The sequence below is a fragment of the Crocodylus porosus genome, unplaced genomic scaffold (genome assembly GCF_001723895.1).
Source record: "Crocodylus porosus isolate Cpor-Errol unplaced genomic scaffold, CroPor_comp1, whole genome shotgun sequence".
Lineage (NCBI taxonomy): Eukaryota > Metazoa > Chordata > Crocodylia > Crocodylidae > Crocodylus > Crocodylus porosus.
In genome coordinates, this window is record NW_017728886.1 from 124,572,835 (window position 1) to 124,597,340 (window position 24,506).

Genomic DNA, 24,506 nt, shown 5'->3' on the forward strand with positions numbered 1-24,506 from the left:
GCTCCTGCCCTGGGGGTCTTTAAGAGGAGGTTAGATGAACACCTTGCTGGGGTCGTTTGACCCCAGTACTCTTTCCTGCATGGCAGGGGGTCGGACTAGATGATCTACTCAGGTCCCTTCCAACCCTAGAAACTATGAAACCAGTACTTGAAGTTTTATGGCAACATTGCCAGTGCTTAGGTGTTATAGACCTACCTGCTGCATGGTAAGCAGTATGAGGTATGTTTTATCCTTAACTCATCTGATGAGCTGCCAGTAGTAGGCAGAGAAATGTTTTCTGTCTCGCATAACCAACGAGGGCAGGCCTTATCTCTTTGCCTCTTCTCCCACTGTAAAACCTGAACAGTTTGGAAGAGGCAAACATTCATTACAGTCACCAGACAAAAGAACTTGAGGAAGAAGGGCTGATTGCTGTCCTCTGAAGACTCTACGGATTAAACAAAACATCCTTGATATTTTCAAAAAGAAGATTTAAACAAAAGCCATGTGGGAAGGGGGTGTGTATTAAGAGGTGCAGTTCTACAGATGGACATGTGCCTTCTTAGAGATTGAAGTTAATGTGGAATCTGATCATCCATTTGAACTTGCATAGATTGGCCCATTTTGATACAACACAGTGTTCAACTTATGGAAGGACATATTAAATGGACCCCAGTGGGCATCCACAGCTATAATTTTCAGTGCTGACAGAGCTCTGAGACGAAAAGGATTAAACAAATTACCTTTTTCCTCCTGCTTTTCTCCTTACCCCAGTTTTTACTGTTTGTAAATGAAAATATTCTTTCACCACTGTTTGTTGACCATTCAGTCTTGCAAAGTACTGAGTATACCAAGTGAACAAAATTTTATTTTCTGTCACTGCAGTAAAGCTGAATGAGTTTTGCCTTCATGCTTATGAAAGAGTTATAACACACCACTTACACCTCCAGCTTCTGAAACTTATAACCTGCTTACACTCCATTTTTCTAGTGTGCATAAAAAACAGAGATGAAGATCTAAATGGATATGAGCCGGATTATTAAGTATCTTTCTCCTTCACTTCTTCAGCACAGGATTTGGCTAAAAATACAAACTTTGCAAGCTAATTTAACTTTCAAAACACCTCTTGGATAAAAATCCTTATTGTCCCCATTCTAAACACGAGAAAAGAAATTTAATACTGAGGACTGTAAAGCTGGCCTGTCATGTAAATGCGCATTTTCTCACATTTTTAAAATGCATCGTATTTACTCGACAGAGTACAAGAACTGCATTTTTTTAAAATTATCTTTTTCCATTGGGGAATGGCACCACGCAGAGTTTGCACCTGTTAAAGTTTACAAAGGAATCACAGGATACTGAACAACATGTGCAGCAAACACTGACAAAAGCATATTATGGTGTATTAACCATTAGGAATTCAGTTATGGCTCATCTGAGCCGGAGATGAGCCAAAGAGAGTGGGAAGGGGATGAGGTCCATACTCAATGTGGTGGTGTCTCAAGGTATTACATGTTTGAAAGGCACAAGGCCTATGAATAACGCAGAGAGGAATGCACCTTGTTGTAACTATTCAACAGGTATAGCCAAATGAAGCCACCCTCCCAACTCAGCTCTTACAACCTTCATTGGAGCTGTGATAATGGCTCTGTTTTTGCCTTCCATTTAGATATATACTCTCTGAGCAAACTAGTGTTCTCTTCAGCTCTAACTACCACCCCACTTCTACTGCTGCTGTACTGATAAAGAGAACATGACACGCCTTGCACTTTCTGTCATGTCAAGTATAGAGAAAAGAAATAACTCTATACCTTTTAAGAAGAGGTAAAATAAAATATTTTCATCAAAGCAGGAAGATAGTAATAAGACTGCATATTATATATGTAAAGATTGCACAAAGTAGACAAAGTAAATATATCACCAAATGGAAAGGATATGGCATAACATACTCTACATAACAAATTAATTTCTCTGCTTCTGGTTTGGGAGCTATAAGTACTGCTAACTGGACTCATTAGTCAAACTCAATGGAGCAGCAATGTCCATGCCACTACAGTATAATGAAATTACAATTTCTACCCATTACAATATGATGGGGGTAGTTAATGATGGCATTTAGGGTACTTTTAAAGGTAAGATGGCAACAAAATGGAGCAAACTCCTGAGCCCTTAATAGAATGACACCAATTATAGGAAAGGCTTGAAATGGACACTAATGTTACATCAACTAAAATAAACCCCCAAGCTTTTCTCCTTTGTTTAGTGTGCACTTCAGGCTTTTCTATGCCATACAAAGAAGCACACATAATAAGCATGTGCGCCATGTAGTAAAAAGTAAAGATCTAGTATAGAAAACCATCTGCTGAATAGTGAGCTGCTTTTATCATAGAGTGAAATGAGTCATCAGTCCATATCACCAACTTCTTCCATGTCATAACATTTTTAGGTCTTTAGCAACCATTCTATTTAATCTACACAGGCAACAGAAGACAAAACAATATAAACCATATATTCTGGTTTTTTGTAAAACTAGTTTTCACAATCTACAGACTAGGTTTCTGAGAAATAAGCCAGCTTCCCCAAGACTTGTCCAGCAGGTATAAATGGTTTAGGATGGGCTGCTCTTTTATTTATTTGGTCTTGTAATTCCTGGTCAAGGGTCCTTTGTTGTGAAATATTCTCAAGTTGGCCTGCTAGAATTCCAAGTTATGACACACTATAAATCCAATTTAATGGCTTCATCCTTAACTATTCTGAGACCCACACACTGCTTTCTGTTTGCTTGTTTTAAATCTGTCACCTTTTCCCATAGCTTTTCTGTAAGCTAAAACACAACTTGTCCTTTTTACATGTCACCTTGATTTGCCTGAGATTTGCCCTTGGCCCATCTCCTTTGGTTTGCATTTGTGCATGCTTCAGGTGGCTGCATCTTTGTTTTGATTCTAATGTTTTGTATTGGTTTACTGCTCGGTACTGAACTAGGTATTGGTGAATGCCTGTGAGTCTATGTTGCCTCCTCAACTACAGCAAAAGGGAAAGCAGAACAGATACTTACCTGACTGGAAGACAGAAACATGCACTTAGTATTGTCATTGCAAAATAAGTGTGTGACAGCTCCACCTATTTGGCTGTGCAATTTAATGGGCTTTCCCAGGTATGCATGCATGAGAAAAAAGTCATAGGAATAGAGATGACCCTGCAGTGGGAAATGTGATCAGGAGGTTATTAAAAGGTTTCTGGGCCAGTCCCTTGCTTAAACTGGTGTTCATCATACTCAAAATGGGTTAACTGTTTTTAAAAATATGAATGAATACACAAGTTGCATAGATACAGTAGGGAAGGGTTTCCCTGCTTTGTCTTTCCACATCAGAACAAAACTAAGACTTTCAGAATGAGAGAAGACTCACCGACCCCACTGCTTAAGCTGTAGTGAGGCTCAGTTTCCAGTCCCTGTTCTGCCTAAATCAGACCATAGAGAGAAATCTTAGATGAATGCCCTGACCATCGGGGTACAGATTTAATCTTTGTCTCTCTTGGTTTCTTATGTTGGAACATTTTGTATAAATTATTAAATATGCACTTGAGCTGGGAGAGGGAGAAAGGAATGGGGAAGTGAGAGGGGGAGAGACTTTGGGCTTTAGTCTGACAGAGGTACAGTTCCCCAGTCTAACTTATGGCACTTCACAGAAAGTTCCATGAGTTAGACTGGCCCTCCCAACCCAGCAGACATTCACTGTTGGGTCAGGAGAGTGGGGGACTGAGCTTCACTTTGGGGCCAATTCAACAAGAGCCCTTCCTCCTAGCCCTGCCCCCACCCCCAGCGCTGTCTCAGGACAGGAGGGAGGGCAGGGAAGGGAGGGAGACCTGTTATGGGGTTTTACCAGCCTGTGCTGGAGTGGTGGGGGGTGAGTGGATTGTAGTCCCCCCACCTCAGGAGCAGGACCAACACATCCTCCAACAAAGGCTGGGCAAACCCCAGATGGAACTCGCTCCCCCTCCCTTCTCCCCATCCCATCCTGAAAGCAGCACTGAGGATGGGCTGCTTCAGGCTAGCCCTTCACCTGCCATGCACTAACAGAAGGTAATGAACATGCTCCGCTTTGGAGCACCTTCATTTGAACCCTCATGTAATGAGGGCTCATTTGTCATGCAATCAGGAACTTTTTAAAGTGCTCTGCAGCCATGCACTTCTGTCTGTGCATGGCTATAGAGTGCTTTTAGTGGCCATTCACATGACAAAATGTCATGTCTATCAGTGCCCTCTGACTCTATAGACCCCTGCTTACAGCTCAAAGCTGGGACATGGAGGCTTTAACTGAACGTTAATTATTTATAAAGAGTGGAACAGTCTGAGAAGAAATACCCACAGAGGAGCAAAAAGCCTAAGAATCACAGCATACAGCTAGGAGGTGATGGACTGAGTTTCAAGTCCCTAGTCTGAATGAGGCCAAGAAGTGAAGCTGGGAGCTGTTCTCAGATGACAGCCTTAACCAATAACCTATTGGCTATTCTTGAGGTGCATGTGTCACTCTGTGGTCAGAAATTTCATACTGGTCCTTAGACACCTTTAACTATAGAAACTTATAGCTACAGTCTTCAAAAATCATTCCTGATTAAAAAAATCTTCTCTCAAAAAAATCACAATCAGCTTCAATATACACACAGACTTAGTGCTTTTGCTTAAACACAGACACTGGAGGTTATATTCTTCTTGTCCTCTCTCATGATACTGTTTTACTGACTTTCATTATTATTCAGATTTGCAGAACAGTAATTCTGTTAATAGTATGATAATCCTTAAAACAAAACAAAATGAAATGCATTGTAAGAGCTCCTGCAGAAACATTTATCTTAAACAGCCCATGTTTTATACTGTGTGTTCTAATCTCTTACGCATTTTTTATGACCACATAGGTGTTAACTGGCACTTATCTTAATGAGATCCTTTTTACTATAGGAAAAGAAAAGCTTTATAGTGTAGCGTTTGAACATACAGTGCAGGTTGTTGTAGACAGCAATGCACAAATGGGTTGTGATGGTTCAGAATGAAAACAGGATGTTGTGTTTCAGTTAGTTTCTTTTTTGTGCAATTAAAGGGTTTTGAATTAAGGGCTTTGAAGGTACTAAGTCAGTGCCTTCATCCTATGAGCAATGGGAAATTAACCCCATCCAAAGTAATGAAAAGGAGCATTGACTCTGAAAGCAAGAAGCATGACAAGAATGCCTCAGGAGATTAAAGTTTAATTATACAATATCTGGGACAATCAGTAATAATGTTGACTTATATCTGGACAGCTCAAATAGGGAGTGCCCTTGTTGAATATGTGGATTTTTAATGTCCTTTAAATTTGAAACTATCTTGCCTAGTTGTAACATTTTATCTCAGAAAGTAATGCAAAAACTATCAAAGAGTAGTAAAAATAAGTCTTTGCCAACATTGTTCTTAGAAAATTTTAACTGCAAATCCTTATATAATTCACTACGGTACAGCAAGCTATAACCAAACCAGCCCATTGTTACCACTTAACATACACATAGCCCACCTGTACAAAGAATTATATTTATTCACTTTTTAGTTAATATACAAAATTCATTAAACTTTCTGTGGTCTCCCTCATGTGGCATAGTAAGTTTAGATACAGTTCTACACTTGAGGCCTTCCCATCCTCAAAACAACAAAAAATCAAGCAAAAACAGGAATTACAAATAAAACTGGAATGTTCTCTGAACAAAATTCTTCCTTACTCACTTGATCTTATCTAGAGAAAGGGACAATTATATATATCATAACTAATTTAACAAAATGTGTTGATTTTTTCAAGTAAAAGATGCAGCTTTTTGGTTGTGTGGATTTTAAGAGAGATCCATGGGTAGTTTGGGTCCAAGATTTAAGCTTTATAAGAAAAGATTTTACAAATGCAATTAATTGAATTTTTATTCTTCCTCCCTTAATTTAAGTGTAAATAGTCTATTATTTTACTTATCAGCCAAACACTATAGCACAGTCTTAAAGCAACTGTGAAATGTGAAGTGAAATGACCTCTACTTACCACGCTGGCTTTTTTATAAAGCATAATAAGCAAACAAGCATCAGATGCAAGGAAAAATGCTTTTATAAATAATTAATTTTTACACAAAGTCAGTTTTTAATATATGTCAGTTTTTTACCTTAATACTGTCCCTTCAAATAACATTATTAACGTAATTTTAATGTAGCTTATCATGAGTTCACCATAAAGGTTTATTTATGTTTTATATTTTGGTGTCATGAGAAAAAAAAAAGCGGGATGAAAGGCTTTTAAGTGTTATAGAGAGACGTTTTACATAGAGAAGTTTTAAGACCAGGGACGCTTAGCATTTATATAGTTTTTGGATTCATACATTGGGGTGGGAACTGGATGACTTGCAAATTATTTCTAGGGCACAAAGTCAGGTGGTCTTAGGGAAGCATAAAACCTCAAAACATTTAGCTGATTCTAGAAATCTGATTGGCTATTGCATGTCCTGAATTGAGAACAGGGAAGGAAATTTTACAAAAATAGGTTCTCACCTGCAATTTTTGCTTTGGTTGAAACTCCTATAAAAACAGCTTCATTATGGTGTATCTTCCTCTATTATAAAAAGTACAAAGTGTGTATACGCATGTGTGTACACACATTATACATATACACATATGCACGCACAAGCGTGCACACGTACACATGCATGAAAACAGATGTTGAGCTTGGATTTTATTTGCCAAATGTCAGCTCAATGAGAGAGAGAGAGAGAGAGAGAGAGAGAGAGAGAGTGTGTGTGTGTGTGTGTGTGTGTGTGTGTGTGTGTAAGTAAAGCTGAAGTACTAGTAACCCAAGCTATACAATGAAAACAATGGAAAAAGCTTTAATTACAGTAATGCTAGCTAACCCTCTCTGGTCCCCAAATTTCAGATGAGAATTCCAGCAGAACAGAATAATAAGCATAATTTAAGGGAAACAATATTGTTTGGTATTGTAGATATTCTATTTGCTCATCAGGATGATATCATTAACATCCGTCTCTTCCTTTTCTTCTAATGAATTGACTCACATTTGCTAGATAACAAGCAAAAATTTATCATCTTATGACATACAGATCATTTTAATTCCTTTGGTTTTTCATTTTAGTCTACTAGTGAACACTGGACAGGTCTCACAGACTTTGTGCCAAGAAGATGAGGTCTTTCACTCCCTTGAATTCCTGCAGTGGATTTGATCATAATTTTTTTTTTAATAAAGCAATAACTTATAGGGTAAAAGAATTCAAAGACCTTAGATTATTTTGGACCCGATGATCTTAAAGGTCCCTTCAAGCCCCTAACAATCTATGAATGAATCTATTCTACCCATTTTCCACCATAAGACAGTTCTCTTCAATATGTAATCCTGGGGTTTGCTCAGTCTGGCTTCAAAAGCCCAAGTGATCTCTCTGCTAATACAGCTGTATGGCAGAAGACAGCTTACAATCATCATTTCTTGACATTCAGCCCCCAAATTATATTTTTTTAGTTTTATCTATTAGTCATCATTATATTATTAAATGATGTATATACCAAACAATGCCTACACTTAGTATTGCCTAAATTATCTGTAAACTGTTTTGCCTCCCTCCTTCTATTTGTCAGTTAGCCAAGCTTTTAAACTTTCCCATAAATCAATGTGTCCAAGTCCTCTGACAGTTTTTGCTGCTTTGCTCTAGACTCCTTCCAGTTTATCAATACCTTTGGTAACGTAATGATCAGTGCCAAGTACTATATCTTTGGAGCAGCTTAGTAAATCATTCTGGCCATGCCAGGGAATATAGCTCTTGGGCATATGCTCAAAAGGACCATTGTTTCAAAAGGACAGTTAGAGGTTTCAAGCACGGTGCTGCTACAACTGGTGAAGGGTATTGTAATAGAGCGCCCTGGGCTCTCTGTTCCTTTAAGAAGAAAACCAGCCCAGCCAGGGAGCTCTGCAGGCTAGGCAGGGGGCAGCAGCTCCCAGTTGCCAGCGGCAAGGCTAATGAGACAATTATCAGTCAGCCCAAGCAGTCACCTGATCACATGCAGGCAGGGACCTGGGTACATATAAGCTCAAGGCTAGGGCTGACAGAGAGGTCTCTCCCTGGCTGCCACAGGGGAAGGAGCTCCTGTGTAGGGAAGCCACCCAGGGATGATGGGCTGACCATTTGCTGCCTGTAGGAGCTCATAAGGAGCCTATGCTGGGAGGTCCCTCTCTTAAAGGGACTTGGGGCTGCTACTTTTTTGTTTATGTTACAGCCAAGGGGCTTATGATTTATATTACCATCAAGGTGTGGCAGATGAGACAGGTGAGGCAGGTGCCCTAGGGGCAAAGCAAGGCATGGTTTTGGAGCCACCAGGGGACATGATGGCCCGAGGACCCCAATATGTTTCAGGTATAAACCAGGTTCTTAAACCATATGGAATTACAGTTCAATGTTAGGCAAGGTTGCATCAATCTTTGCATACAATTCAAGGGGCAGCTACATCTGCATAATTCCTTACTGACATGCGAAAGCCTGGCAGGGAGAAAGACAACAGGTACCTTTTCTTCTTGTTGTCTACCTCTTGCGTCCCATTGCCTGGATAAAGAAGAGTGAAAATTCCATCCTTAATAATAAGCTGATTACTTTATTTGAAAAGGAAGAACCAAATTGTCCTGCAACTTCAATTCCCTGTTACTTAGGACCTCCTGCAGGGAGGCACTATGGCCCATGTATGCAGACCATCTCTAGTGAAAACCCCTAAGCTGTACCCTCCAGTGGCAGTACAGCTTGCTGTAGATGGTTTGCTGAATATTAGGCCCTGGAATTGAACTACTTCTTAGGCCCTCACTTCCATAGGAAGCTCAGAACTCATGCGCTCCAGGCAACAAAACATAGGAAGTCTACCAGTGGCAATCCCTCCACTTCTGTTCCTGGATTCTGGCTCTTCCATACGCAACTTCCTGTCACTATTTTCTGCAGAGTCCATCTGCTATTACTTGCCTTTCCTTCTGTGTATAACAGAGGCCATGAGGATCAAAGACACAGAGACAGGAAGTGGTAGCTCATGTGACTTGGGCTAAGAGTGACCAATCCTTGGAGTTTAATCTAAATGCAATGTAGCGATACCCTAAAAATCTGTTTTCTTTGCCTCTTCTTGATAGCAGCATGCAAAGATACCAGACCCTTTCCATTTTGCAGACTGGATCTAGAGCTGGGTGAATACTACAATGAAGTCTTTGCAAATATGAGTTTGAATAAAATTCAAACAGCTGGTTCTGAAAGGCTTTGTTTTCCCTTCATTTAATTTACATGAACTCCATAGAAACAGACTTTTATTTACAAGGTTTGTGAAAATAGCAGTTGTCACAAATACTCATGCATTCATAGCTTTATGTTAGATTATCATAGTTTCCAAGGCATTCATAAAACTTCTTTGTGGCTGTGGAGTCATCCAGTGAGTGAACAAGAGCAATACTATGCAACTTAGGTGACCAATCAGACAACATAATCTATGAATGAATATTGAATATTCATGAATAGTGAATAACCAAAGCAATACAGGTGGTCAACAGTTCATCTGGGCTAGGGACAGACATTCAAAAAGCCTGAGCCTGAATTGATTCAATCTTTGCAGGTTAGTTTAACCTGGCTAGGTTGAACCAATCTGCAAGTGCACAGACATTCCCTCTGGACTGAGGAAATGCAGGCATATGCCTCCAGTGTCTTAGGTTAGAAGCCAGAAGGCACTACAGCAGCCCTCCCTCCCTTTCCTTCCACAGCACTGAGGGGGCCATGGCCAGGCCCAGCAGAACGCCCTGATTAGGGAGGGGTTTAAATCCCACCCTGCCTGCACAGTCCCAGGCTTTTCCCCACTCACTGCTCAAGGGGACAGAGTGTTGCCAGCCCCAAGCCAGCACTTTGAGGCAAAGGAGGGAGGGAGGACTACACGTGTGCAGTGCATGCATCTGTTGATGTTAGTAAGCTTTTCAATCTTCCTCTCCCTGCTTCTTGATTCTGTCTGCAAACCTGACAGGGGAGTGAGCCAGCAGGAAGCTGATAACAGAGCATTTAGCAGTCCATCAAAAAAAACAAAAGCCTCTCTCATTAGTTCAAGCTCTTCTTAAACAACTTCTTCCAAGGAAGGAACAGAGGGACATTACCAGCTAACTTGTTGATTACTTCCAAAAAGCTCTAAGTGGACACTCTCCTGTCTGCGTTTGTTCTGTCCCAGTGAAATTGGAGACACACATACACAGACACCTTGCAGCATTAGCTAGCATACCACATGCCAGCTAGGGTCCATGCCGTGGGAGATGGGAAGGAGGGAGGGGGGAATCCCTGCTTGAGCAGCAAGCAGTGGGGGGGGGGAGCAGGGGTTCTACTAGGGAGCAGAGGGGTGGGGCCATCCCTGTTCTCTGGAGTAGAGAGCACAGCCCAGGGATGCAAACCCGAGGATGCAAAGCATATGGGATGCTGGGGGACTCTGGCTTAACTTAAACCAGAAAGGGGTCTGGGAGAGACATTGCATAAACAGGTTTGACCCAAATCAGATAAATCTGATACTATATTCAACCCAGTTTATCATAAACCAGTTTCAGCCATTTTGAAATTGCTTTATATCCATGGAACTTATGTTCTATTATAGATATAAACCAGTTTCTGATCACTTAAACCAGTTTATGTGTAATGTCTGCCTGAAGCCCCTACCCCTGCAGACCAAAATTCCTTTCTATAAACTATCATAGCAATCATGGCCTGTTTATTACTAATTTGAGCAATGAAAAAGGGACATATGAATCAATACCTGTGAAAAACTGATCAATGTTTACTTACACCCATGGCTGTCAGAATACCTTCTTCTTTGTCAATTATGGAAAGCAGCATTAATTTAATTTCATGCACAATGAGTATCACATGGAGATGAAGAAGAGAAACATAAAAGGGCTGGAAAAGGAGGCAAAAGCAGCAAAACTAAACAAAAGGCATTGTACAAATAGAATAAATCTGACATCCACCACACAGATAAGCTATACAGGTGCCAACCTTGTCAAGATTACAGTGATAGTTCTTGTTCTGAACAAGGGTGAGCTCTTTTAAAACAATGTGTCCAGCACTACTAGGGATATAGTAAATATGCTTTCTCTTAGTATAAGGCAGACTGCCTTCAATTACAACTCATTTCAGCTGCTGTCAAGTTTCCTCTTGTGTTTCAGATTCCCATATCTCTTTTCTCATAGTTTTGTTAAGGTATTACTGCAAAAACAGAATTCAGTTCCATGAATAAAATACGTTTTTGTAAGAGCCTCATCAAGAATTCAGTACTGTACAACCACCACTTGTATTTAGTAACTTTCCCTGTAGGTAAAATTTTTCAGTGGCATGACAGGTTATCTTTATATGCTAACTGGCACTTGTGTCCCCTCACTCAAGAGGTGATTGAGAGAGCAAATGAAAAAGGGATGTCTAGTAAGCATGAGCCTGGCTAAAAGCAGAATCAGTCTGAATTGGTTCTTGGTCTCTTAAACCAAGAGACATGCCTTCCTTCTTTCCTGTTATATCCGGGGGCAGTGCCATAAAGTATTATTAAATGATGGGCTCTGCTCCCTTACTCCCATATCATGCATGCCACCCCTAAAATAAGGCACTTCTTTTTCTGTGCCTCTCTCAAGTGTGTTTATTGGTTCATATTCAGCACCACTCTTTGGCTGCAACCGCCCTTACTTTCATTTACAGGGTTGGGCATGCGTTGTACGGGGCATGTTTAATAGTGCTTGCTCTGGTGGGGCAAGCATACCCATACAATTAGTTTCTATATGATTCATCAATTTTCAGAGTTCATGCTGCTAAAACTGAGAACAATTTGTTTCTGTAGTGGAAGAAGGAACACCTTTCCATTTTGTCAGTCAAATATTTCTTTAATGACTCGTGGGGATGTATTTTTGGATTCTACTTTTGCTTTCATGCAGCAAAGCATGCCCGCTAACACAGCAAATCTACTACAAACAAACATGTACTTCCATAGGTCACACATTTATGAATAACATCTAAATGATGTAACTTCTCAAGAGTCCCATTTCAACTTCAAAAGCTTTTAGCAAGCAGGAGTCATTATGAGCCACAAAGATGAAATTACTAATACTTTACATGACAAAACAACCACATGCATCAAGAGATACTAACACTTCTATTTCAGTTACTGTTATCACTAAGGACAGTTTGGTGATTGCAATGCTACAAACAAACTTGCCCTCTCTGATTTACATTATACTTAGAGAAGGCTGCGATGAGAATGTTTTGTTTCTACACACATACATACATATGTACACTACTCTCCTCAGTCCATCCCTAAATTACATGTGTATACTGAGGCAGATATTTTCAATTAATAAGAGATACGATACATTTAAAATTTATAGGCATCCATAATTAATTCTTGAAAATTACACTGCAAATCACTCCATTATCATATACCAGCATTTGGAGCCTATATTCCGTAGCTTAAGATGAGCTATAGACTTGAATATATTCTATTTGGTAATCATTGCTCCCAGTCATAGCCCAATACTGGACTTTTGCATTCTGTTAAATATTTATAGAAAAACAAGTCAAACAACTTTCTTTCTGCAGAGAAAAAGAAAAATGTAATTCACTGCCATTAAGATTCAAAGACTCAGGGTGCCAGTGTTCTTATTTTCACACAAACAAACAAGTTACTTTTTACAGGACTACATATGAAAGCACAGCCAGAAACAGACTAAATTTATGCACTCAAGGTCACATTACCATTTGTTATAAAAGAGCGCTCATAAGACTATTTAAGACTATATTACTATTTTTTGAGTAATATATTAAAATAGATCATTACAACCAAACAAAGAACCACATAGCTAAAATTATTTTTGTTTGAATTTTTGCTGACATACATCACTGAAACATATAAACTGCAATCAGAAGTCACTTTATGAACATATGACAGTAGACAAAGTAAGGTTTCACCCACCTGGGATCTTTCTGAATGCTATCAATGGAAGGTGACCTAGCCAAGGTCCCCTCAGGTGGGATGGCTGGCCCAGATTTGCTGTATGGTGATTCAACAGAAGGACAATACTGCAGCTGTCGGTAGGGATCTGCGTAATTGGAGGCTGGGCCTGCAGCATAGCTGGCCCTCTGGAAGGTCGATGTTGCGTTCTGAGTGCCGTGCTGACTGCCTGTGCGCTGTAAGGGTACGGAGTCGACACCAGGGGAAGATGGGGCTACGACAGGAAAGTAGGGACAAAGTAAAAAATTGAGGACCTGTTCACAGAAATGGTTAACCAGGTCTAGGCAGAGGAAAAAAATACACACATATAAACAGGGGTTCAAAAAAATGAGAAAAAACAAGAACAACATTGTCATATTGAACACAGCAAGGTAAAAAACTATCAAGTGAAATTCTAAATAATATGCTACTTGGGACTGAAGGATGTTTAAAGTCCATTGAGTTAGGTAGGAAATGTTTTTTGCTCTACTGCTTTGAGTTGTTTACATCATATTTGAGAATGTGTTAACCTGAAATTAAAAACATACAAGCATGTAAAGTACAGATATTTTGTTATGCATCATGCAAAGATGACAGGAGTAGTTATAGTAAAGTTTAACACCATGAAGGGCCTAGTTCTGAAACCCTTACAGAGGTGGGATGCAACTCCCACTGGAGAGATGCAGAAACAAGCACTACTGGTCTAGTTTGAGAATGATGACTCTCCCCTCTCTCATGGCTGAGAATTATACAGAGGTCTGTCATACCATTTTTGTGATTCCAGTTTTAGTAAAACACATACAAGCATAGTATTGATATTGAAAGGGTTAAATTATACACATTGCAATAAAAGTTTTTCTTCATTTTGCTGTAAAGAAACCCCACTTGTCTGCTACTTCGCCCTAAAGAAAACGCCACCATGTGCAATTCTTGCTATCGGCCTACAGTGATAATGAAGTACACTTGTCAAGATTATTATATTAACGCTTTGGAGAGACTCAATAGATTTAAAGTGACTTAGTGCTTTAGCTCCTTAAAAGTCTTATTAGTCTGCTTCATAGTCCATTATCTTTTTATTACACCAATATAGCAGACCAGACTTTAAGTACAGCATTGTGCATCAAGTTTATTATCAGAATGCAGTAATTTGGAGCCCAAGACCTACTGTTTTGATTGTATCGATCAGATTCTTGTTGTATAACTACAGAATCAGTCCCTATGTGACCTTTTAGCCTTCATGCTAATACAAAAAAAAAAAACTAGTTTCCTTTACAAAAGCCTCTCAACAATGTAAAAGGTACATCAAAGGCCTACTCCTACTCCCATAGGAACAGGGATCAGTGTGTCCTGGTTCAAGATTATTTGTCTACATCAAAATCACAGGCCTATAAGGCAAACCTGCACCCTTAAGTTACAGCTTGCCATTAAGTATTTTCCTTAAAATACACCTCTCACGTTAGACTGTTTATGCCACCCTACCCTAAGGAGCCTCAGGGCAGCTTACAGCAAACAAACAAACAAACAAAAACAGATAAATTATAAAGACAAAGAAAAATACTAAAATAAAATTATATCTAATAGAACAAACTTCCCAGACAATGCTTCAAAATGTGACCTCACCTGTTGAAGGGTTGTCAAAATAAAGAAGACTTACAATGCTGCCAGAGGATGTCCATTCTTGGGTACTGATGGACCACAGGTGGGGAGGAAAGGGGAGGGATGGAGTGCCAGAGCTCAGAGCTGAAAAGTGACTACTGAGAACAACCTCCCACATGTTTTCACTGAACAAAATTGGTGCAGATATGGTAATTCCAGGAGGTTGCTTTTGCCTGATCTTAAGTGAAGCAGCCTTATCACAATGGTGCATAAAGGAGAAGATAGTTCCTTAGGCCATATCATTTAGGACTGTATAGGTCAAAATCAGTACCTTAAATGGTGCCCAAAAAGCTACTGGAAGCCAGTGCAGGCTTTGGGGCATTGTGATGTGCTCCTAGCGACCCATCCCCATTAGAAGATGAACCACTGTGTTCTGTACCAGCTGCACCTTCCTGATAGCCCTCAGATGAACATAGAGCACAGTGGAGCACCTTAGCCTCAAGGTTAGAAAAGCATGGAGGGCAGATCCAAGTCTGAAAGAAAGGGTTGCAGCCTTCTCACCAGATGTAGATGGTAAAAAGTGCTCCTAGCCACTGCCACAATCTGAGAATTCAGGTGCAGCAAGGGAACCAGAAACACCCCAAGCCTAAAGATCTGAGTGACATGGGGAAGTTAAACTCTTCAGGTGTCCCAGTCACTATCTGCAAGTCATCACATCTGGCCACAACCATCACCTCTGTCTTGTCTGGGTACAGATTCAAGTAGTTTACCTACATCTAATCCCCAATGGTAACCAGACGCTCGATACAGACCAAGACTTCAGGTGTTGGATTGATGAAAAACAGAGACAGAGTTAGGTATCATCAGCATACTGATGGCAACGCACTACAAATCTCTGCACAATTTTGCTACATGTTAAACAGGAGGAGTGATAAGATAAAATCCTGGGTGACCCCACAGGGAAGGTTCCAAAGGGGTGATGATCACTCACCCATTATCACCCTCTAGGACTTCCCTGCTAGGAAAGAGCAGAACCAATGAAGACCAGTTCCACAAATACCCAGATCATGTAAATATGTTATCAACACCTCATGGTCAACTGAACCAAAAGCTGCTAAAAATCTAATAAAATCAAAAGCATGAAGTTTATCTCATTGATCTCCAGGAGAATATCATTAACCAAGACCACAAATGCCACCTGTGTAGTATGGCCAGGACAGAAACAAGAGTGACAAGGTCCAGGAATCCAATAGCATCCAAATGCGCCTGGAGCTGTTAGAAGACTACCCAGTCAATGGCCTACCCCAAGAAAAGGAAGGTGGAAACAGAGATAGATGGCTGGGGAGTCATCATCAAGAGATTATTTTTTGAGTGGGGGCTGGAGAAGTTCAGACTTAATAATGTCCAGCACCCTGCCCTCCTAAGAAGGGGAAGATGCCAAGCCACAAGTCAACTGCAATAGCCTATGTCTCCTCAGCTGACTTCTGAAAGCCAGGACAGGCATGGGTCCAATTCATAACTGACTAACTGAATCCCTTTGAGCACATTCTCTGTATCAGTAGGTAACAACAACTGAAATGGATCCATACAAACCAAACAAAACCCAGCTTTTCTAACCATGAAGTCTGACCCTGCAGCAAGACTTGCAGTCCCCAAGGCACTCTGGATATGAATGACTTTGTCTACAAAGCAGGGGTCAAACTCATCAGAGAAACCTGTAGGTCCTCAGTTTCTGGTGAAGTCAACCCAAATCAACCAGGCCACTCACCACCCAGAACAGTTCTGCCACAGGACACTTTGCAACCTTTTAAAAGGATATTGGGATGAACTGGTTGGCTCCAGCATGAGCCGGGATCCACCCGCATGTTAACTGATTACCCTCCTACTTAACAGGTTTCAAATCCCCTTTATACCAGGGGTAGCCATGCCTTCACAGCAGTGAGAGCAGACACCATCAGTGTACTATTCTACAGTTTGACCAGGCCATCAAACAGAGTAGCCATCAAGGTCAGTGGGAACATCCCCCAGAGAGTTTTGGAATCCTACCAGCTCCATGAATCTCCACAGGTGGACTGACTTAACTAGCTGAGTACCCCAATGGGGGCATTGAGAGGCAAGACAACCCAGATGCATTAATACTGTTTTATTTCTTTTTGGCTCTATATTAGGATGGGTAGCAAAGAAGAAGGGACAGACTATTAAAGGCTTTATTTTGAAGTATATATTGAAAGCTGAAACATATAAGACTTAAAATTTTGTTCAGTTATTGTCTCCTTGGGCCAATTTAAATTCTAGTACAGTATTTGGCACAGATCAACTATTTTTCTACATAGAGTATTGTAGTATATTTCTGTCTTGTATTTGTTTTGTCTTGTAGTTTTCCTTTTCATGCCTACGAAGAATTAGTATAACTGGAATTTAAGTCATTAGGATAATAGCTATGATGATATAATATTGCAAATGGGGAAGTTAACAAACACAAAAACTGCAACAGGATTATGTTAGTTGACATGTAAGCAAGTATATATAAATCTTTCTTTTACATAGGGTTTCATGTGATGATGTATATTTGCTGAGTGACTAATGAAAATATATGTATTAAAATATACTTTTGTTTCAAAGGGAGGCAAATAATAATGCAGTAACTATATCAGAGTAACAACACACATACCACACAAAATCCAAACAAAATCCCTGCATCCTCAGCAGCATTAGACTGTATTATATTAGAAATATAATGGGGGAAAAAGGATAATTAACAGAGAATCAAAATGTTGTGTCACAGAGAAAAGCAGCTGAAAAAGGAGAAGTTAGGAAAAAATACTGAAAATGTTTCAAGTTGAAATGAAAGGAAAAAAGGAAATGCATGCAGCATTAAAATCCTGCTATTTAGGCATTAGAAAATGACATTGCAGCATGCTGCTACCTTTTGATCGGTCATTGAAACCTAGAGAGCTGCAAAAAGCTCTAAATAGTAGCATCACTAAAAGGAAGTCCTGTTTGCCACACAGAAAATGTTTTGGTATAAAACCCTGTGCATTTTATCTTCTTTCCTAGCAACACAATTCAATGACACTTTTTAAATTCTTTGAAACTAACTGCTTCCATCTTTTTTCACTTTTTGTAATGCATCAGGAGGGTATCTGTATAAGCTGAAGAGACTTGTCACACTCCTAACTCCTACAAACCTTTTGAGTCATTCTGACTCATTCTCCTAATTATGTCTCTCTAACAGACTTACTTCCTTTTTAGCTTTATCGCAATGCACACAGACCTGTGGTAGGTACACTAAGAAAGAATAAGACAAATAAATGACTCGATAAAGAATATGCAAAATAATATATGCTTGGCCAATGCCAGCTGAATTTTAATTTAAAATAACTTGAAAAACCCCCCCCAACAACAGGTAGTAGTATATGATTTAACTAGAATGTGAAACTTTTATATAAATTGTGAAAGAACCCATGTTTGGAGGGTGCTCCTATGAAAGTAATTGATGTAAAGCTGAAACAGAGCTCTTTTCTCTCAAGACACATTACCATTGATAATTAAACTCTTTCAATGGTAAGAACTATTGTTTGTTATGTGGCTGTTAATTTAAAACATATTCAGTTTCTGAATAGTTATGATTTTTCTGCTAAGCTCTTAAAGCAGAAGTAACATAAAAATAATGTCTATAAAGCTCAGAAAGAAAAAGAAACAATGACCATTTTTGACTTGCCATCTTTTCAACTACAATAGGATTTCAGTTCATAAGTAAGGAACAGCAGATGCATGTTCAGCTAGACGCATACGAAACAACAGCTTCAGCAAGTGTTTGGGTAAACTTCTGCTTGGCTTTAAATTAAGGGTTCACGCTCCTGGAAACTGGGTTTTGAATTCTGGATTTGAATGTCCACCCCTTCCACAAATGAGCAGGTGACATCACAGTTACAGCAGGAAAGACAAATGGTCCTATGGCTGCTCAAAATTGGGCTTGTGCTACACTTTGCCTGCCAGTGAGGACAGCACTGTAGGTTTGCTTGAGTTGTCACAAAACCTGAGAAGGTAAACAATTAAAACTAAACTTTACCATTTGGGGGAAGTGGGGGGTGGGGTGGGGAGCATGGAATTCCATTAGGGCTAGGGACAGACATTCAAAAACCCTGAGCCTGAATTGATTCAATCTTTGCAGGTTAGTCTAATTTAACTGAACTGAGGAGTGGGGGCATAGCCAGGCCCTGGCTGGCCCGCTCCAGGTGCTCCCTGACAGCCAGAATTCCCAGCACCCAGGGTTTCCTGGCACCAGAGGGGAACTCTTCCCCATCCTCCTTCTCCCCCACCGTAGCAGGGCCAGGAGGGAGGCCCTGTTTGATGCAGGGGGGGACTCTTCTCCCTCTTCCTCCCCCACCGTGATGGGGTGGGGAGGGGGGGCTCTGTGAGGCTGCCTGGCCCCAGAGAAGGACTCTTTCCCCTGCTTCTCCCCCACTGCTGCAGGGTGGGGAGGGGGGGCTCTATAGGATGCTGTCCAGCCCCAGAGGGGGACTCTTCTTCCCACTCCTCCCCACAGCAGGGCAGGGGGAAGCTCTGTTCCATGCTGGGGGGAACTACTTCCCCCTCCTTCTTCTCCTTCCCCCAGAGGGGCAGTGGGAGCACAGAGCTCAGCTGGGCTGGGTGTGGGGGTATAGGGACCCCATGGTGTGCAGCCCCTGCTGCCTGGCAGCAGCAGCAGGCAGGGACGTCAGGGTGCTCATGCCTCATGCAGGCATGGCTCCGGCCAGCACTGCACGAGGGAGGGAACAGAGCTTGACTTATCCCTGAGACTCTGCTCCTCATGCCTGTAGGTCCAGCCCTGGCAGCAGGGAAAGCCCTGCACAGGAGCCTGCTGTCTCCCCTGCTGCCAGTTGCACAGTACCTGCACTCTGCCTCTTGCTTCCCCACAGAATCCAGCACAGGCCTTCCCCTCTGTGAGTGCAAAGCTGCAGGTGTGCAGCGTGGAGCCCCAGGGATAGTGGCATCCAGCGCTGCACTGGGCGTGAGGAGTGCAGCCCCATGCAGTCTGTCTGGCTGCTTCTATCCACGGGGCTCCACGCTGTGCACCTGCAGCTCTGCACTCACAGGGGGGAACTAGTGGGCAGGGCTCCCTCCATTCCCAGCAGAGTGTGGGGACTGCACAGATGGCAGCAGGGGAGACATCCAGCTCCAGTGCAGGGCTTCCATCGCTGCCAGGGCTGGAGCTACAGATGTGGGGAGCAGAGCATTGGGGATAAAGCAAGCTCCACTCTCTGCTCCACACAGTGCTGGCTGGAGCCAGACCTGCATCAGGCATGAGCACCCTGATGCCCCCACCTGCTGCTGCTGCCAGGCAGCAGGGGCTGCATGCCATTAGGGGAGTACGTGGGGGTCCCTAAACCCCCCACCCTCCCTCACACCCTGCACACACACCCTGCCCGGCTGAGCTCCACGCTCCCACTGTCCCTCTGCGGGGAGGAGGAGGAGGACTGGGAAGACTTCTCCCCAGCATGGAATAGAGCCTCCCCCTGTCCCGGTGCTGGACCTCCCTCTGCCCTACCCCAGCCCTGGGGTGGTGCAGGGGGGAAGAAGGGGAGGAAGAGGAAGAGTCCCTATCCAGTGCCTCACAGAGTCTGGGGAAGAGTCTGCCCCAGCACAGAACAGAGCCCCCCTCCTAACCCTGTGGGACAACCTACCCAGCATGGCCCCATTAAGGTGAAGGGGGCAGAGAGAAGAAGGGTTTAATCCCTCTATCTGTCCTTTCCCTGCAGCTGGGCTCGGGCTTAACATTTTTAATTGTGCGTGGCTGTGCATGTGCGCAGCTTAGAGGGAACCTTGGTTGGGATGTTGGTGGTATCTGGTTTATCTTAAACCAGCAAGGGGCCTGGGACAGACATTGCATGAAGTGGTTTGAGCCAAATCAGTTAAGTCTGATAATACAGTCCAGCAGGTTTATCTCAAACTGATTTTGGCCAGTTTGAAACTGGTTTACATGCACTGAATGACTGTTCTGTTACAGGTTTAAGCCAATTTCTGATCACTTAAACTGGTTTGTGTGTAATGTCTGTCCTTAAAGTAGGAGTGTGTGTATGTGGCTGTGAGCATGGCACAAATGTGGAGATTTAAAGATCACTGCAGTCAAACTTTTCAAAGGACTTGCACTGAAGTTTGGTGGGTAAAGGTATTAAGTAAACATATACTTAACCCTGAAGCTTTGTTTGCTCTCTTGTTCAGACTGTCAGGAATCTTTTAGTGCAAAGGGGTCCTCCAAAGGCACACAGCCAGAGCTGCCACAATGGACAATCTGTGTGGTGTTATTACTGTATCTATCAGGTGGGCTGTTGTTCAGGGTTTAACTTGCACTGATGCTAGAGGAATGTATCTACCAGATGCTCTGAGCAGCAGAAACTAACTATAACAAATAACAGGGACCAATTAATTACAAGCTTTTGTTTTATATGCCTGGGTAATTTTAAATGGAGCTGCTTAATTGGAGTACACAGATGATATTTAAAGGGAAAAGTCTGCCATCCTGAGCTGAGTATATGGTTTTTGTCCTGGAATTTTTAAATGTGATTTTGAAGTCTACAAACCATGAACCAGGTTCTCAGGAAATTGGTCAAGCAATCACAAGGAAGGATCTTGTTTTGATTGCTGTTAAAATCCTATTTCTACTTGGGCCTTGTTCACTGCACAAAAAAGAAATCTACTTAGGGTTCACTAGGCAACCAGACCTCAATAAAATGTAAGATTGTTTTCTACTAAAGGAAAAAATTTGGCAAAGTTCTTGAGGACCTTCTAAGCACAGATCAAATTTTAGAAGATGTGACGCATGCCTTAGCAAACTGAGTGGACTTTATTTCTAGTACTCTTTTGGTCGTATGTGTGTGTTAATACAGGGAAAAAAAGAACACATCCTAATTCCTTTCTTCTCCTTGTTGCCCACAACCAAACCAGGCAGAGCAGTTCTTATGTTACACTGAAGATTCAGTTGTATTATGTGTGCCCTTCAACTTCAGGCTAAGATATCCACAGTGAGAACCTTGGAAACTGAAGTTCTACATTTTGCAAGCAAGCAGTTGTTTTCTAGTGTGGGGGATACAGATAAATGAAATAATGTTCAGCAATTTACTAAGACCACTGCTAGAGAATTTTATTTGGGTAATGTTCCCATAGTGGAAGGCGGAATTATTGCAGAGCCAGCTCAACTGAAAGGGAATTTTGCCCAAGCAAACAGTGCAGGATCAAGCTATCCTAAGGTCCAAATACACTGTTGCTGCATTTCTTCCAATTTAAATTATTACTCAGTCAATGGTACTGTTCAAATTATGGACAGTATCTTGAAACATTTTCTTTCATCTCACATTTTTATTTCACCATTTTGCTAATGTTTCAGCTTTTTCATAAAGGCAGATCAGATTACTTTGACCTTGCAATGTTTTTCAATTTCTTTTTCTTGAAGAATTATTTATAGAATATTATGCATGCAAAAAAGTATGCATTTACTAACTGCAGGTTAGTAGATATAGACTGCAGGTGGAAATTCAATTTTGTCTTACAAATTCTTATGAGCCAAACTGAAGAAAAATTGTTTCTCTTGTGTGGCACCTTTTCAACTGAAGGTACTTCCATATTGCTTCTAAGATTTCATAAAATGAAGCTGTAACAATGCTGGTAAAAGTCATTCTGTGGTAGCTAAGGTACAATAAGTAGAAAATAAGAAGACAGATTTTTTTCTGATTTTTTCAGGCTAATGCTATCCTCTGCCTGTAATTAGCAAACTGCATTGATCAAATTTAAGGAATTTTATTTTCCCCATAACTGCCAATTAAAGTGTTAGCGTGAGCAATAGGTTTTTGGCAACTGTATTAATATAAAAATGTTTGCAACATGATCATGAAGTTAGATATATTATAGCAACACTTAAAGCAGAAAATATGAATAATAAAAAGATAGCATCCTGTTAAATATGTATTTTAATATGTATGCAGCAAAATTCTTGCTTATGGGTTAACTATTTTATATGATCCTATCTCAAACAAAGGCGAATTTCCCAATAAAGTAGACAGCATTTCAGAGGAATGAATGACAAATCAACTTCAATTTACTGAAAAGAAACAATGCTAAATCTACCATTCAGCAAATTCTAATCAATTCATTATATAGTGTATTTAGGATTTTCTGTGGCGCACACATATTCTCTATTAAAACCAAATATCCACAAGAAATGTTGCACTTTAAAAACTTAAAGCTTAACTGAAAGAGAAGAAAGTGTAAATAATTAACTCAAGTTTCAAAACTCCACATTAAGATAGTCTGGGTTACAATATTCCATGAATTGTGAATATACACCATCTTTGAGGATAAAAAATAAAACAAAAAAGCAACCACCTCCTCCCATCCCCACCAATTATATAATCAAGATTTTCCTAAAGCCAGTTCAGGACAAAATGTAGCCTCATCTGTTCCTATTTTCAGCTTCTTAAATTTTCCTTCTGGGTTTTTCTTAACTGATTAATTCTGTCTATATCTTGAATCTTCTAGTTCGTGATGTCTGCAATTGTAGACTTCTCAAGTTCCTGAATTTGAGAGCTGTTCTCAGCCCCACATCTTGATTGCTTTATTCTCTCTCTGTATTTTAATAAAGGGAACATTCAGCTGGTGAATGAGTGGCTAGATTGATAGTTTTCTTGGGTTTCTCTTTCACCTTCTCCTGTTTTCCTCTGCCTTTGATTGCATAGAAAAGATGCACAGTCCTGTATAATATATGCTTAAATGAACTAAGCAGTTAAACTGAAAGACGATGATCTAAAATATTATTTTAGGTTCACAAAACAACATAAAAATATAGCATCACAAATATAGTCTGCTTCTTCTAGAGTTGAATTTTCTCCAAACCAGTGTTTTCAAGTATCACCTGCAGTTAAATTGATAGGTGAACCTTCTATTCATGTACTCTGTGCAGTGTATACATCTGTATCATGGATCTGAGATGCCTAGTGGGCTCTTTGTGCAGATAATGGGGTTGCATCCTCACCTGACTGGAAGTTAAGTATTTCTGTCTACAAGTAGAGAATATGACCAAAGATCTTGTCTCTCAGAATGCTGGAGGCAAGTACTTTGTTTCTTTTGTTAGATAGGTTAAAGTTTGTGAGTTCTGGCCAGCACTAGGCAACATGATTTTGCAGTGGTACAGCATTTTATTCCCTCTGTAATGAAAACAAGAGAAACTTTACCTGACTGTAATGCATAAACATATGTCTCTCTTTACATTCTGGTTTTCCTTAATACAAAAGGTCAGACAGCTTTTATGCAATTTTAATTAACCTTCTGAATTTGTTTCTTCATTTGGAAGAAAGACTTCTTTTTTTAAGAGCCACATGAACAGAACAGCTCATTTTCTGAATAGGAGCCACACTGAAATCTTAAACTATAACAACATTTTCCTTCTATGAGCGTTAGCATTTTCCCACATAGGATCTGCAACAGATTTCTGATGCCCTCTGGACACACAGATATTGTCTGCAAGAGTACTGACTTGACTATTCCACTATTACTGCTTACAGCAACAAAGGTAAGAAAATGAGAAAAGGCACTCTGAAGCCTAAAACCTTGTCCAACAACCCTCACAACTACACTGTAGATCCAATAACAGATATCACCAAAAAATGTCCTTGCCTCTCATACATTTCCTGGACCACTGTGGCTACAATAACACCCCAGTCCTACTACAGTGGTAGAGTGATTTCTTGTTAAAACATGAGTGAATAAGAGATAAAGCCACTACAATTTGTGGGCTGTCTCTCCAAAACATTATTGTGGCTGAAAAATGGAGTCAAGTTTCTGAATGTCACAATGCCATGGGACTCTTTAGCCTGGAAAAGCGCAGGCTCAGGGGTGATCTGATGGCCACCTA

General features: G+C 40.8%; 1 protein-coding gene across 6 annotated transcripts in view; it reads right to left on the reverse strand.

The window, feature by feature from the left end:
- CTNND2 (catenin delta 2) overlaps positions 1-24,506 on the reverse strand; it is a 936,097-nt gene that overhangs the window by 399,940 nt on the left and 511,651 nt on the right. For all 6 annotated transcript variants that reach the window (XM_019541636.1, XM_019541627.1, XM_019541621.1 and 3 more), the window contains one exon: positions 12,986-13,238. In XM_019541636.1, coding sequence (XP_019397181.1) covers positions 12,986-13,238 — 253 coding nt within the window. The remainder of the gene's footprint in view (positions 1-12,985; positions 13,239-24,506) is intronic.